This window comes from Colobus angolensis, unplaced genomic scaffold, assembly GCF_000951035.1.
Source record: "Colobus angolensis palliatus isolate OR3802 unplaced genomic scaffold, Cang.pa_1.0 Scaffold320, whole genome shotgun sequence".
Taxonomy (NCBI): Eukaryota; Metazoa; Chordata; class Mammalia; order Primates; family Cercopithecidae; genus Colobus; species Colobus angolensis.
This window is the reverse complement of record NW_012116489.1, coordinates 2,493,885-2,511,056: the sequence shown is the minus strand read 5'-3', so window position 1 is coordinate 2,511,056 and position 17,172 is coordinate 2,493,885. Positions and strand designations below refer to the sequence as shown.

The window sequence follows — 17,172 nt, the reverse complement described above, 5'->3', positions numbered from 1 at the left end:
ATCTCAAAAAAACAACAACAAAAATGGCTCCTCTGTTACATACCCAGTACTGAACTCCAGTATTATCTGAAAAATGGAATCATTCTTATAAATTTGGTAATTCTAGGAAGCAAATCTGCATGGCCTTTGCTGAATTATTTGTGTAATAGCTGTATGTCCTCTCAAATTTGCTTATGTAGCCATAACAAATTTCAACTAATTTAGCTTTATCTCACTATTTGAAGTTACTATATTTAAAATGAACTGACTTTTCATTTGATAAACAAGTGAAACAGATCCAATAATGCATTTCCAAGACACCGATGAAGTTTTGTTTCTGTATGTGTGTGCATGGGCTTTTGTAGGATGTGTATGTATGTAGATTTGTAGATGGAAATGTTCTGCTAAAAGGTATCATTGCCATTTTAGTGGCAACTTCTAGTCTGGAGAAGTTATCGACTAAAGAGAATCTTGCTTACTTTAAAACAATTTCATTTAATGTATAAGGTGAACAAAAAACAAAGTAACTGAGAATATGATAACAAGGAAATAGAAATAGAAATATATTCTTTAGAGAGAAGATATAAAAGAATATTCAAGTATTTTAGAAGATACAACACATAGAACTTGATTGGTAATTAATTTTAAAAACACCCTGGTGAGGGGAATATCACACAACTGGAGCCTGGGGAAGGGATAGCATTATGAGAAATACCTAATGTAGATGTCGGGTCGATTGATGCAGCAAACCACACACATGGCACATGTATACCTGTGTAACAAACTTGCAGGTACTGCACATGTATCCCAGAACTTAAAGTATAATTTTTTTTTAAATGCCCTGTTGCTTTTGTAACACAAGAAACTGCTTTTAAACTATTCATGGTTTTCCTTGAATAAGCAGGGTAACAGAGAGTTTATAAGATAATATAGTAGTGAAATATTTCTCAAATGCATGAGCAGCTTTGTAATGTCAGTTTTTTTTTTTTTTCTGCTAGTTTTCTCTAAGGTATCTACTCTTGCAAAAAAACAAAACCAAAAATCTCACCCCCCAAAAAATGACCCCCAAACCTTATCTGGCTTACATGAATTACATTTCAAAATGTTACCATATTAGAAAAAATGAAATTAAATATTTGTTTTTGTGTAAACATTAAAATCCATTCTTAGCTGTTTTTGAAATTCTAACTCATAATAAATATATTTGAGAATGATTAAGGAAATTGAGTATTATTTATAAGTTACCTTGCACTGAACAAGATTTCTCGTTTCACTTAGTATTTTGAAAGTATTAATTATGCCTTATCAAAGGAAGACTGCTAGAATTTAGACTATTTATTAAAGTAATATTATTATTTTAGACTGTTGATATTTTTGTATAGTGGATCAAATATATAACATGCAGTCTATTAATTTAGTTGTTTGCTATATAATCTCTGTGGTAACTTTAACAATTCTATTTGCCACTACTACTTCTTGGTTGATCCATAAGTAAGAAGGTAAAGTGTTATAGAGTATGGTGTTCTAAATAAGCTCTAGATGTAGTGAGGAATTGATTATTAGGCCCTGCCTTTTAAAATTCTGGATAAGTAGATCTGGCATGGTGGTGCCCAAACTGAATTTTTCAAGCATCAGCTAATTCTTACACAGGGAAAAAAATGGGGAAAGCACTGATTCAAAACCCTTTCAAAGACACATATTAAAGACTTTTGCATTATTGCTGTTTTGAATAATCTATACCACTCATTACATTCATTAATACAAATAATTGAATTGACTGTGTATAATATTTAAAAAGATTATATCTTTAAAAGTAGAAAGTAACTGCTCCTCTCTAAATCAGTACTTTACTCAGTTTTCATTTTCCATGGCAGGGAATTTACTAAAATATATAATGCATTAAATCAAATAATTTATTTTAAAAATGTATTATTCTTTAAGTTAATTAGAGAACTACAGATGAATTATATTTGCTGCTCTTCATGAAAATAAATATATGATGGTTTACATACATTTACATGTTTTTATTTTCTGTTTGCAGAGTACAAGTTGAATTCTATATGAATGAAAATACATTTAAAGAAAGACTAAAATTATTTTTCATAAAAAACCAGAGATCAAGTAAGTTATTCATTTCATTCCCCCTCTCTGTTCGTACATATATTTACTTCAAAATATTTCAACTGTGTAATCTTTTGCAAAATACTTTTTAGATAGAGGAAAGAAATTAGTTATTTTTTTCCAGCAGGTGGTAACGTTTTAGAAAAATATAGACACTACGTATAGTGATATTAATGCCTCTTGAACATCTTCAATTCTCCAAATTCCATGTCAATAAGTAGATTTCTGAGTGCACTATCTGAATTAGTAGAAACATTGAGGAAAACCATTTAAATGAGGGTCCCTCCATTTTAACTCTAAATATTGTAGTTTCAAAAAGCTCTGGCAGACCACAATGGGAAACAATTGTCTGATTTAGGGAAGGGAACGTTTAATATTTCCTAATCAGTCCAAATAATAAGAAACATCTAGATTGCACTGAAATATACAGATTCCTATCTTTCTTAGCCTGGAGATTTTGAGACAGGAAGTGTAGGGTAGATCTCAGAGTTTAACATCCCAGTGATTCTTATCATCATACAAATGTAAGAAAGTAACAAAGTAGAACTTCAAGAATACAAAATTGGCATAGTCACTGTCCTCCTGAGCCTATTCAATGTTAGGAGTGCCTCTGATACTTGTTGCTTCCCAAAATGCCATATATGTTTAAAAAGTCATATGTAATAAGCCAATGTGCAATTTTTTTCATGGTCATTGCTTAAAATATCACAAGAAATGGAAAGGCCTGCATTAGTTGGTGTAGACGTTAAGCTCTGTGAATTTGACCGCGAAATCTTCCTGTCAAAATTAAGTTGTGCCTCTGCAGATAGGATTCAAAGAGAGAAGCTTGACTTGTGGGAAGCTATCCAAATACTGATGATAGAGAATATTTCAATATTTAAGTCATACTGCTCAGATAGTCTTAATGACAGACTGGCCTCAAGGTTGAGACTGTTAGTAGCTAACGCTTTCCTAACATGACTGTTCAGAATATCCAAGGAAGCCCCATAAATAGATGTTACCTAAAGGGGTCACATCATCTGAATAGTTTCCCTTATTTCCGTACTAAGAGTCCTACCTTTCCAGGCCAAAAAAGGTGGATGCATTGTTTGAATCCTTCACCCATAGTCAACTTCAACTAAGCAGTTATGAGGAGGCCCATTTCTATAAAACCAGCACAATTTCATTAATAATTTGAAAGATTTTATAAAGAAGTGAATCCATAAAATGTATTCAGCATTTTAATTGGAAAACCTAGGAAAAATTTCACAATGGATAAGCATTGACCTTTTAACGGGTAAGAAATGTTACCACAAGTACACTCACAACGGCAGAGTAGGACAAAAAAGGTGACATTTCATTTCTCGATTTTATTAAGTCATAATTATAAGGAAGTCTTTATCAAAATTTTACTCATAATGCATGAATCAGATATCACAGGTAATTACAGGAAAGAGAATGCTCATATTAATCAGACTTTATGCATATTTTGCTTAATCTTAAATGCTCTTCTTCATCATCATTGAATATTACAGGCTGCATAATTGTGACCTACACAGTTTAGAAGATACATACATGGCAGTTTTAATTCCCACAAAAGTTTAAGATTTCATGGGTATTTTAAATAGCTAAAAGTAGAATTTAATTTATTGAACTTTAAATGCATGTGTGTGTGAGAGAGATGGAGAGATTGTGTGTGTATTTCTCAGTGTATGCTATTAAGATTTCTCTATACTTATTTAATATATAATTATATAATGAATAAATAATATATAATTATATAATTGGTATGTATTATAATTATATAGTTAATATTAAATATACAACATAGAACTATACAAATATAATTAATTTCTTTATAATCACATCTACAAGATTCTGTGAAGGTATAAGTTTTATAACTTGGCTTGTGAATTTGTAAGCAGCTAGATTTTCTAGCCAGTTAAACTTTATCCCAAAATTTACGGATATATAAAATGCTTAAACTTATAAACATACTTTAATCAACCTTGATTGGACATACATTTTTTGGCTTCTGAATGTTCAAATCTAGATTTAGTCTTGGTATAAAATATGCACTCTCATTTGCAGTTCAAGTATTCTGTCAAACTCATTTTTTGTTTCAATATTCAGGTAATTAAAATTCAGTTACCAAGAACTTCAGAGAGTTTAGACAATTATAGTAGTGTAGCTTCTAAATACAATTTAAGTGTTGTATTTAAAGTTGATATTTTTGACAATTCTTTTTAGTCTTTTGTGAACTAAGTTCAAATGAAAATAAAACTTTTATTGTTTGTTTAAAGGTCTAAGGATACGCCTGTTCAATTTTTCTCTCAAATTACTAAGCTGCTTATTATACATAATCCGAGTACTACTAGAAAATCCTTCACAAGGAAATGAATGGTAAGGTACCTTTTCCTGACCTTCAGCAATTTTATTTTGATTATTTTGAGTTGTATCACATTTTAAATTTAAAGCATGTTGTGTAGAGCTTCATTTTTAAGGAAGTTTTAGGTGTTTGTCATAAATAAAATTGATCTGATTTACAGGCACTTCATAATTCTTGTAGGTTCTTTGTAGGTATCTTTTATTATTTTTCTGTTTGATGCTAATACTGGAGTGCTAGGCATAAAATTTTATTGCTAGCCAAAGTGAATTAAGTAGTTTTTGTTTTAAAATGGGTGTCTCTTTAAAGACCGAATGTCTTTCTGTTCTTGATTTTCAGATACTCCCAAAAGGTTTACTCTACTGCATGCCAGTTTTATATTTTCATAATAATAAGTAGTTGTTAACCTTCAATGGAAACACTCCATCATATATTGGGAAGGATAACTATCTCAAGACTCAGTTTTAACCTGTGCAGTTCTTTATCTTATTTGAGTTAAATGACACTGATGTATTAACTTGAGTTATTTTGTGCTCATAATTGTGTTGCTCTTATTAAATTATATTTCTAGTCATTTGTGGATTTTCATTTTTAGGCTCTGCCTTTTGCTGGAAGCAGTAGGGAAAGGTACTGGTGTGTAATTGTATGTATAATATTTATCTCATCATCATCCTGGACCCTTGTCCAGCCTACTAAATATACAATGATTTTCAAAGCCAAAAACTTAAATTTGATGACTAACATCTGTACAATTATTTCTTCATGCGCAAGTCTGCCTTAAGAAAATTAAAAAACAAAAAGATAAAAGTAAAGTGAAAGTGAGCTCAGAATCTGCATCTAAATGAATTGGTTACCCCTCAGCTTGTTTAGGTAGTAAAAATGATTCTGTATTTGTTGAAAGGTTTGTATTTATTTAAAGGTGTCTAGATTTATTTAATGTTAAAGATTAATAAGTGAGCTTTTATTTAATAATCTGTGATAATTCTTTATAAAACTATTTAATGAAATATAATTATGAGTATTTCACTGTGTCTTTATTACTTAGCGTGTACCAGTCACATTGCTATTAGCAAATATGTAGAGCGGCACAGGAACATTCAGTATCCTTAGGGAACTTTTAATCTGTGAAAAGATTGTTTATTTTGGAGTTCCTGCTATTTCTGTCATTAGACTAGTTTTCTTATATGTGTTTTTTTTTCAGTATATACTTCATCTTATTCTTCTCACCTTATATATGAAGAAATAGAGGTGTTCTCATATTTGCCACTCTGCTTTGAGACCCTCAGGACTACTTATTATGCTTTTTATCTCTGTGTAACTCAATGACCACAGGAAACCATTCCCCCAAATTCCAACTGCATATTTAACTTTCCTACTTTGATGTCCAGACATTTCAGACTCACTGTGTTCCAATTAGCTCTTTCAGTGCTCTTCCACATCTCAGGGATTGAAAACTCTATCCTTCCCCCAAACCCTGCTGTACTCACAGCCTTCCACGTTTTAGCTGATAACAATTACATCCTAGAAGTTGCTTGTACCAAAAGCTTTAGAGTCATTTCTTTACTTTTCTGCAGCATATACAAATGCCTTAGAAAATTCTCTCATTTCTACTTTCAAGATAAACCTAGCACATAATCACTTCTCAGTGCCACCATGTTTGTACAAGCCACCTTCTCACACCTGGAGTGCTGCAATAGCCTCCTAATTAATTACTCCCGCTAATTCTGCCTTTGTTCCCTTTTGATAGATTCTTAATGTAGAAGCTATTTGTGTAAAATATAAGTCACATCTTGATACGACTCTGCTCTGAGTGCCAAAGTACTTACGACGGCCTTATGACTTCACCACCCACTACTCATCCCACACCCATTCTGCTCCAGCCAGATTCGCCCCTCTCTGTTCCTCGATCATACCAGACACACCCAGCTTAGGTCCTTCATAAGGGCATTTTTTTGTGTCCAGGAGTCTCTTCCTTCAGATAACATAAGGTGCACTTCCTCAGATAATATGAAGCTTCCTACTTAAAATTGTAATCTCCTCATAAGACTCCCTTAATAGCGTTCTTTTACTTTTTTTTCTTTTCTTTAGATCCTGTTTCTCTTTTACATATTCTACCTAATATTACTCATTTATTTGTTTTCTGTGATATTCCATGAATACTAGAGAGGATATTCCATGACAGCAGGGATCATTGCCTGAATCCCCGGAGCCTGGCACAAAGTGGGAAACAATAGTCATTTGTTAAATGAATGAAAGGATACATGAGTAAAAGAATCTAATCTTTAGATTCTTAGTAATCTAACTTTTGCCTACTCCACCTCACCAGACCCTTACTCCAGCTATGCTGAACTACTTGAAGTAGCTTATACACTCTTCAGTCTCCCTTCCTCTGGGCCTTTGAACATTCTTCTCCTTCTTCTGGGAAATTAGGTTTCCTGCTTCTCACAACCCACACTTTTTTAACTTGCTTCTGGCCTCCAGGGCCTTCATGAAAACAACTTTTTGGATAACAGTTAATCCAAAATCCTTGGGCATTGTGCCCTGTAGCCCAGTTCCACTCTGGCTTAGGAGTGTCTTCTGGGTACTCTCCCACATACTTCTCTCACAACAGCCAAAGCATTGCCCTTGATATTACCATTCACTTATCAGTCCTTTCTATGTGTTCACCAAGGGCAAGAACCATGCCATGTTTTCCTCTGTAGGACTTAGTAGGTCAGTGAATGCTGCTGAATTAATGAAATGATGCTCAGCAATTTTATTGATAGTGTGTTGTACAATAAAAATGATTGAGGACTACTGATGGAGATGTCAGTGTTATTAAAATGGTTCATGTAACAAATTATTCTACAATCATATCAGAATTATTTTTAAAATGTGTTGATTTATAAATAAAAAGTACACTAGCGAGACCTGAAAATCATAAAAAGAGGCATGATGGAATCCTTCTAAGGGTAAAAGGGCATTTGGTGGGTGTTAGCAGAGTAAAATTATATTATTTGAAAACATTAAGAGGAACGAAGTTTCCTACAATTAACTTCTATGTAATATCACTAAGAATATTTGGCCATAATTATAGAGGATATACATTTGAAAAATCAGATTATGGTAATTAAAAAACATTTATGGTTCCATTTTGAATACAATGTTCTGTTTAGTTCCCATTGTCAGTGCAGTATTAGTTAATGAAAAACAGAAGTCGCCTTTATGGGCACAGGCTCTATTTTAAAATAATGAGGCTAATTAAGCAAAGAGATTTATTTAATTAGAGCTTCTGACATGATAAGTCTGCAGATATTTTGTGCGGCTTTGCTTTATTTTTAAATCCCTTTCAGGAATCAAAACTGTTATGAAAATGTTATAGTGTGGAAAACCTGAAGAATATTAAACTAATTTTACTCTTAATATATGATGTGTGAATGGCAAACTGTGATGTACATACAATGTGTAGTAAATGATTTAAAGATGGTAGCAAAGGAAGCACACCTGCAGCATGTAGTTTATAAATTACATTGAAAGATGAGCCGTCAGTGTTAACTCATTGCCTGCTGATGCTTACAGTTCATCGATGTATCCAAACTCATGTATCTGTTTCCAGTTTAAAAATTGTTGAAATGATCATTTGTTTTTAACATCAAGTGATAGAGACACAGGTAAGAAGCACATGAACAGGCTCCTATTTTATGGTATTTGGATTCCAGTGAAAATCAAAGCCTAATATAGCAAACAGTGTGTTTAAGTGAAATTCAAATTTTAAATATTATTTCTTCCTCAGGGTAACAACTATTAAAGGAAGAAATGGAATTTTGACAATAGCTCTTAAATATTTAATGATCAATAGGAATGAGTATTTTAATGTAGACCTTTTCTTCTTATTTTTTTAGAATAAAGTAGAACTAAGTTCTCTAACAAATCTCAAACATTTAAAAGTATTTTTTTTTGTTTGTTTACTGGAGTCTAATACTGGAGACTAATACTGGTGTTTTTGGTCATTGTGAACTTTTTCTCAATATAATGATTCACATACACAAACATACACACACAGACACACACAGACACACACACAGACACACACACACACACACACTCTATAACATGATAGGTGTTATATGTACAAGCCCCCTGCATTCTGTGATTTTGTGTTGTCCTAAGACCTGAATCTTCGCATCCAGCTTTCAGAAAGTGAAAGAGAGCTTGGAGAAAGCATATATATTTTTAAAAATTATTGGCCAACAAACAACAAACATCACTTTTACTTGTACTTCATACTCAGATCCCATGTGAGAACCAGTTATATCATCATACCTTGACACAAAGACTGAGAAATATAGTTGACTGAAGAGTGACTTTTTTGCACTTGACGCTGTGCCATGGAAGGGGGAGAATGAATGTTAATTAAAGCCAACTCTGTCACAGCCAATGTTACGTCTGGTGCAAGGGCCCTTAATGTCCATTCTTTCAAAGAGTTAGTTATCAGTCTTCTCTCTAACATCCTTGATAGTTGGTTGTCTAACCTGGGATTAAATATTTCCAATATTTTGAAAGGATTCAAATACTAAAAAGTCTTTCTATCATGCTGGCAAGACTCATATGCTTTCATATTTTGGTCACCTAGTTTTTGGATGTGTATTACATATTTATATTCGTCTTGAAATGTGGGCTTAGTATCATATCTAGTATTCAGATTTCACTGTATATTATGGTCAGGGGAGTTGTATAATTTACCCTCCTGTTTTATTTATTATTTGTTAATATATTACAAACTTATATTAGTTTTTTTTTTTAGCATTATCAGTCTTTGAGTTCATCTTGGGTTTGTGAACAGCATGTCCTTTCATATGAAATATGTTCTGCATGTTAACCCTATTACTTTCAAATGCTTTGTTCTTCTACTAAACATATTCACCTCCTGACTTCCACCTCCTCTGCCAAAGCTGTTCTCACACTTTTACAATCTGTTTTCCTACTTTTAAGACAGTTCGTAAGTGTTCTGGGAAAAGTGGCCAAGGCAACATTACTAAGTTCCTGTATTGAACTTTTGCTTTTCCTTACATTGTTTGGTATGGTTCCTTTAGTTTTCACAATAACGCTTCATACATGAATTTTATCAACAGGATAGTCTAATTCAGAATAACTAAATGATATATATTTGGGTTTTGGTTTGCATTTTTTATTTAATTTTTATATTTTTGAAAAGGGAAATGTGTTTTTATTATTTAAAAATGTTTCATGCATATTACAATATAGATATATATGGCAAGGAAGTAAAAATTATCTTATATCACAACACCTAGAATAAGTATTTTTAGCATTTTTAATGACTAATTATTTATAAATTCTCTCTATACACAGACGTATAGATAACATACACATACCGGTATGACCTGAAGTAATATTTTAATGACTTTTTCCTCAGTTATAATGTTTTTGTTGTTTTACTTGATCATGATGCATCTGCTACTTAAATTCTCTTCTTGTTGGATATTCAGATAGATTCCAGTTACTCTCTTGCTATAAATAATACCGAAATAAATATTATTGTGCATGTTTTCTTTTCTCCTAGTGTTTTTGTGTCAATGAGATTAAATGTTCATTTGAAATTATCATTTGGCTGTCAGTTTTACTTTCACTCCTCATTTATTTTGGAGGTTATCTAGTAATGTGCATATTAGATCCCACATTCTTTTTTTCATGATAAATTCATTTTATGAAAAAGGGTTTGAACACTAGTTTTTACTAAAACGTTTAAATTTCCTTCTATGTGTTTATCCAATTTAATGTTAAGGAAACTGATTAGAGATCTCCTTGAAATTTATAGATCTGAGATTTGTAGAACTTTTTTTTTTTATGGATTCTGAAGTCTATTTCACAAGACACAGTCTAGCCTGGAAAATAAGTATGTCTTTTTTAAAACTCTTATTTAAATTCTTTATGACATTTCAATTGCCTACCAATATCACAGACCAAAGAAAATGCTATTAGTTTGATGTAAGCAGACTTTTTCAGAATTTTTCAAATATGAAGTTGATTTTGTTACAAATTTCAGATATACACGTTAGAAAATTATTTCATTTGGACCCTTTAAAAAAGTATTAATTTCACCAAATTTGCTATACTGGCAGTGTAAAAGTCTTAAACTAACTTTATTATTATTTTTTCTAAGTTTCCACCTCTGCCCCTCGCCAGCCCCAACAGGCCCTGGTATGTGTTGTTCCCATCTGTGTGTCCATGTGATCTCATTGTTCAACTCCTACTTATGAGTGATAACATGTGGTGTTTGGTTTTCTGTTCCTGTGTTTGCTGCGGATGATGGCTTCTAACTTCATCCATGTTCCTGGAAAGGACAAGATCTCATTCCTTTTTATGGCTGCATAGTATTCCGTGGTGTATATGTACATTTTTTTATCCAGTCTATCATTGTTAGGCATTCTGGTTGGTTCCATGACTTTGCTATTGTAAGTAGTACTGCAATAAACATAAGTTTGCATGTGTCTTTACAGTAGAATGATGTATACTGCTTTGGTTACATACCTAGCAATGGTATTTGATTATATACCCAGGTCAAATGGTATTTCTGGTTCTAGCTTCTTGAGAAATTGTCATACTGTTTCCCACAATGGTTGAACTAATTTACATTCTCACCAACAGTGTAAAAATGTTCCTAATTCTTCAGCATCTATTGTTTCTTGACTTTTTAAAAAGCATCTGCTATTCAATAAATGGTACTGGGAAAACTGGCTAGCCATATGCAGAAAACTGAAACTGGACCCCTTCCTTACACCTTATACAAAAATTAGCTCAAGATTGATTAAAGACTTAAATGTAAAACCCAAAACCATAAAAGCTCTAGAAGAAGCCCCAGGCAATACCATTCAGGAAGTAAGCACAGGCAAAGACTTCATGACAAAAATGCCAAAAGTAATTGCCACAAAAGCCAGAATTGACAAATAGGATCTTATTAAACTAAAGAGCTGGTGCACAGCAAAATAAACTATAATCAAAGTTAAAACATCAGGCAGCCTACATAATGGGAGAACATTTTTGCAATCTACCCATCTGACAAAGGTCTAATATCCAGAATTTACAAGGAACTAAAACAAATTTACATGAAAGAAACAAACAACCCCATCAAAAACTGGACATTGTTTGTTAACATACACTTCTCAAAAGAAGACATTTATGCAGCCAATGAGCATATGAAAAAAAGCTCAACATCACTGATCATTAGAGAAATGTAAATCAAAACCACAATGAGATACCATCTCACACCAGGCAGAATGGCGATTATGAAAGTCAAGCAGATTTTACTAAGTCTATGTTAATTATCAATTTTCTTCGAAAATACTCACACACTTCTGTTTAGCAACTCATTTTACAGTTTTTTTTCCAGGGATTGCTATCTACTTAACAGTATAGCTTTTTTGGCACATACTTTTTCCGTTTACAAAACTGGGCATATATCCCTCTTCCTCTGACACACCTTGTTATTGTCTGATTTCTCAAATGTTACTCAGCATATGAAAGTGTTTTAGAAAGGACAGTGATACTGAATTCATAAGTTATATCTTTGCCTTTATTGGCACCATTTATCATTGATAATTGGTTGCCTAGTTTAATATATGAATGTGCTTAGCAAACCATTGGGTTTATAATGGTGAGTAAAAAAAATATGTTATTTTATCTTATGGAGCTTGTAATTGTGAGGAGACAGCCATTAAAAGAACACATATACAAATACATACATATAAAGCTTCCACTGAGATGAGTGACAGGAAAGGTGTGATGGATGACATGGCCCAAGAGATTAGTTGACAAAGTTGATCAAGTGAAATCCTCAGAGGGGTTTTCCCTGAAGCACAGAGGGCTGAGCTGAGACTTCTAGGATAAGAGGAGAGAATGTAGAAAGGGCTTGTAGAAGGAAGGAGTGTGTCCACTTGAATATGTCTGAGACTGCCAGGTCAACTGTTTTGATCTTTTTCTAACAAAAGTGCAAAGGCAATACACAATAGGGAATAGGGTAATGTGATCTAAAACACATTTTGAAAGAATCAGTGTATTTGCAACTTGGAGAAAAATGGTAGAGGGCAAAATAAGGTGCAGGTTTCCCACTAGTAGGTTTTTGCAAGTATCCAGTTGTGCAAAATGATATCTTAGAATAAGGTGATTGTGGTAGTAGACATGAAAAGAAGCAAGTGAATTCTGAAGATATTTGGTTGCAATGACTGAAAAGATTTGGTGTCTAGTGAGTTTAGTATTTACAGATGTAGGAGAAGAAAGTATCTAAAAGGATGCTCAAGTTTTGAGTAGCAAAATAAAGTGGGATTTGGTACCATTTACTGAGATGCAAAAAACTACCATTCACCTGATTCTCTTCGGGAAAATGTAATTATTTTCATCTTTTTTCTGAATAGTGTATATTGCTATGAGTGACTCCCATTGAAATGAACTGTGTACTAAATCATGTAGACAAAGCTAGGTTATAAATTGTGGAAAATTAGAATTAGAGGGACAATAAGTGTCATGATGTTCTTTCCAGAGCATAAGCCTTTTTATCATCAGAAAATATATTTTTAGGGAGTAAAGATGATTACTTCTTGTCTTGCCCAATATGTTAACCCCAGTCACACTTTTTTTCATGGTATGTTAAATATTTTATAGAACTTCAAGTCTGAAATATTATTGCCTTTTATACTCTTTTACTGACTTTTTTCTGATTATTTATACTGCTGAATTTTATTACTCAAATATATGTTCTGTTAAAAATAAGAAAATCTTAGAGTTTATAGAAGACTGTTAAGTGACTTTTCAGTGTAAAATTATCCAGTAAAGGGTTTGAGGTTATTCTGCCCTCCCATATCATTCTTTAAATAATGTCACATATTTTAATTTATTAACAGTGACCAAAAATGAAATTCAGAAAGTTTTTATTGGAATAGAAATGAATATTAGCAAAAAGAAAACTAAGGCAGCAACATTTTTTCAAATGTTAATTTTGGTATTTTGTCTTTTTTATGCTAGCATTATTTTAATATTTCCAACTTTAACTGAATTTTAAAAGTGAATAGATTTTTTACATTTTAAAAAATTAACTTACTATTTTTTTTTATAGGTCTCATATCTTTTGGGTGAACAGAAGTCTACCTTTGTGGGGCTTACAGGTTATGTATAATTTTGTTTGGTCCCTGTATCTCTGGGTTTATTCATATTTCACAGAGAAGTACTATTGGAGAGCTTTCGATGTTCAAAATGAGTTTGTCTTTCTGCTTGACCAATCTTCATGCACATCTTGGACTAATATTTTCATTTTTTTCCTCTTGTTTGTCTGAGCCCTGCATTCTACCTCTTGAGGATTTCATCATGATCAGAGTTAGATTTTAAAGAGCCTGTGAGAGTTTGGAGAAAACCAAAGTAAACTAGTGCTTTAAGGCTCCACAGGTTTTCCCAAACTACATTAGATATTCCTGTTATATGATTCCTTTAAAGTTAATCAAAGCCCATAACTCTGTTTACTTTTTGCCTTGTATTCTTAGTGTCTGCAGTATGATAGAATATCAATAAATAATGATTTAATGAATGAACAAATGAAACAATGACTCATATCACCAATAGTGAGAGCTTAGGTCCTAAGCAATTCATCATGTAAATAAAACCAAAAGTATGCCATAGCCTAAAAGGAGTCTTTAAGAAAGGCCACGAAAATATGAAAGAGCACAACATGTCTGATTTATATTGTTGAGGTGTTCCCTAGAGTCTCCGTTATTTCTTTGTTTTGTTTTGTTTTTTATTGAATTCCATGGCCAGCAAACTTTTTATAAGTTTCTATCTCCTGTACTTCTGTTTACTTCTTACCGATCCTTTTTATTTTCTGTTGCTTTTAAAAATTACAAATTAATCGGAAGAATAGGATCACCAACATCAAAAAGAATTGGAGGTTGGAAGACACTTGAGTCTGGAGGAAAGAGAAAGACTTTAAGACTCACTGCTTAGGAGCAATCTTTAAAATACTTTATTTATTTATTTATAAAGTTGTATACGTTTATGGGGTACAAGTGCAATGTTATTACCTAGCTATTTTGCTTAGTGGTGAAGTTCAGCCTTTTACTATATCCATCACTCAAATAATGTATGTTACATTCATCAAGGAATTTCTCATCAGCCATGCCCTTTCTATGTTCTCACACTTCAATTCTTCAGTATCTCTCATTCTACACCCATTCCATGTTCCAGATTTTTAAATCATGCCTTAAAAGTCTGCATATTTGTATGTGATAATGAATTAAAATATGTGTGCATTGTGATCATAACCATGAAATCAAGTTTTTTTTTTTTTTTTTTTTTTTTTGAGACAGAGTCTCGCTCTGTCACCCAAGCTGGAGTGCAGTGGCACAATCTCGGCTCACTGCAAGCTCCGCCTCCCGAGTTCACCCCGTTCTACTGTCTCAGCCTCCCGAGTAGCTGGGACTACAGGCGCCCGCCACCACCCCCAGCTAATTTTTTGTATTTTTAGTAGAGATAGGATTTCACCATGTTAGCGAGGATGGTCTCGATCTCCTGACCTTGTGATCCTCCTGCCTCGGCCTCCCAAAGTGTTGGGATTACAGGCGTCAGCCACCACGCCTCGTCAAAATCAAGTTTTTACTATGTCTGAGTGTTTTATAGTTTGTTAAAGTCAAGTTGTTTTTACATTGCCTTACTCTGACTTTTGTTGCAATATCATATTAATTTATAAATAACTCTGAAATTGTTGAAATGTTCATTAAAATGTAGTCTTTTAATCTCTGAGCTATCCTTCAATTAAGTGCACATTTAAAATAAATTGTTTCATGAATAGCCACATATCATCTTCAAATATATTTTGATCCAATCAAATTGCTTTTTAAAATACTGATATTTTAAAATAACAACAGTGCTCTTTTTAAAATAGCACTTTGAGTAACATGTTAAAAATGCTCTAGAGATCATCTAATGCTATGTACTTCTACAAAAAAGCATGAGCAATTATGATTTAGACGATTTGCAGAGAAAATGAAAGAGATTTGAGTTTTCTATCATAATAATGCCTGGTTACTGCACATACTTCTGAACATATTTTACTTACACTGCTATGCGTTTTGTCTGTTTTCTTATTGTTCTCATGTTTTAATATTCTTTTAAATTCAAATATTTTATCCCAACAGAAGAAAAAATGTAATCTCCCGGGTATCTGCCATTCTCATTCAGATAGTCTTAAATCTCAAAAATCTATAAACATATATATTTACCTGAGTCACTTTTTGTTTATATTTGCTTATTAGATTCTATTTATCTATCCTAAGGTTGTAGAGTATTTAACACAGAATAATTTTATTATCTTTTCTTGTTACTTTTTGTGGCATAGTAATATATTTTTGGTAGTTAGCAGTAGAGATGATGTATACAATAAAGAATATAGAAAAAGATAGAAGCATACATAGGAAGATAGGACTAACACTTCTATCCGCACAAGGGGAATTGGTTATGAAATTCATTCGGATAAAATCTGAAAGTATTCTGAAGTGCTGATATGGTCTATTTTATTTAGTATTCAGAGATGTAGTCTTTTTATTTTGTTTGACATGGTGATAGGATTGAATATACCATTAAACTTGAAGAGTGTGTTATTTCATTTTCTCTATTTTCTGAAGAGAAGTGCTGATTTTGGTACTGATGATCATGCTTCTGTGATAGAGCGGTTATCTGTGGTGGAGAGTTATGTGTAATTTTATGTATTAGAAACACACACACATAGCTGGGCATGGTGGCTCACGCCTGTAATCCCAGCACTTAGGAAGGCTGAGGTGGGTGGATTGCTTGAGCCCAGGGGCTCGAGACCAGCCCAGACAACATTGCAAGACCCCATTTCTATTTAAAAAAATTTTTTAAAACTAAACACACACATAAAAGAACCTGTTCTTTATATATCATGTAAACTTCAGCCAGTCTGACTATTTTAATACCACCTTTACATTTTGAATAATAAATAAAAAAGGTTTATTAAGGAGTATTAGAATTTATGAAAACTAAGCTGTAGTACAGGAGACAGCAAACTCTGGCCAGCAGCCTGTCATCTGTGTATAGAAGTTAAAGTGCCACCTAATAAGGCCTATTATACACCCATATATGTATACATGCACATATATTTAAATAAAGTTAGTAGTATAGTCAAGAATATATATAATTTAATTGCATTGCATTTTCTCATTAAGTTGCAATTTATCTTTCAGGTTTCAGTGGCATTGATAAGTCTGTTTGAAACAATATTACTTGGTTATCTTAGTTATAAGGTAAGTTATTTTAATTAGCAGTTTCCTACTGATAGAACACATCAGTAGTGTTTACTCAGTATTCTTTTATTTATAATTTGCACTTGAGGGTAAGGTTGACTCTTCTTGAGCCACTTTGTTTTGAGCCTCTCCAGTAGGTGATAAAAAGCTCTATTAATATGGTAGTGTTTTCCTTGATGACTTACAAATGCTTTGCTAGTCCTGTGAGTTTACTTACCCATTATATGCATGCATTAGTGAGGCAAGCAAATGGAATGGTTCAGCTTTATCATATTCAACATTTTTTTTTTCTGATTTGTCACAAAATATTGAGAAAGTAAAAACATGTCTGTTAGGAATTATTTTAATAAATTATCTTATTTTTGATAAAGCTTTGTTTGGCTAACATGATTTAACAAATATTTATTG

The 17,172-nt window shown here is 32.6% G+C and overlaps 1 protein-coding gene across 3 annotated transcripts in view; it reads left to right on the top strand.

Annotated features, from left to right (window-relative positions):
- Positions 1–17,172, top strand: part of KCNT2 (potassium channel, sodium activated subfamily T, member 2) — a 406,969-nt gene that overhangs the window by 120,757 nt on the left and 269,040 nt on the right. For all 3 annotated transcript variants that reach the window (XM_011951598.1, XM_011951597.1, XM_011951596.1), the window contains exons 2-5: positions 2,021–2,100; positions 4,383–4,482; positions 13,572–13,620; positions 16,705–16,764. In XM_011951598.1, coding sequence (XP_011806988.1) covers positions 2,021–2,100; positions 4,383–4,482; positions 13,572–13,620; positions 16,705–16,764 — 289 coding nt within the window. The remainder of the gene's footprint in view (positions 1–2,020; positions 2,101–4,382; positions 4,483–13,571; positions 13,621–16,704; positions 16,765–17,172) is intronic.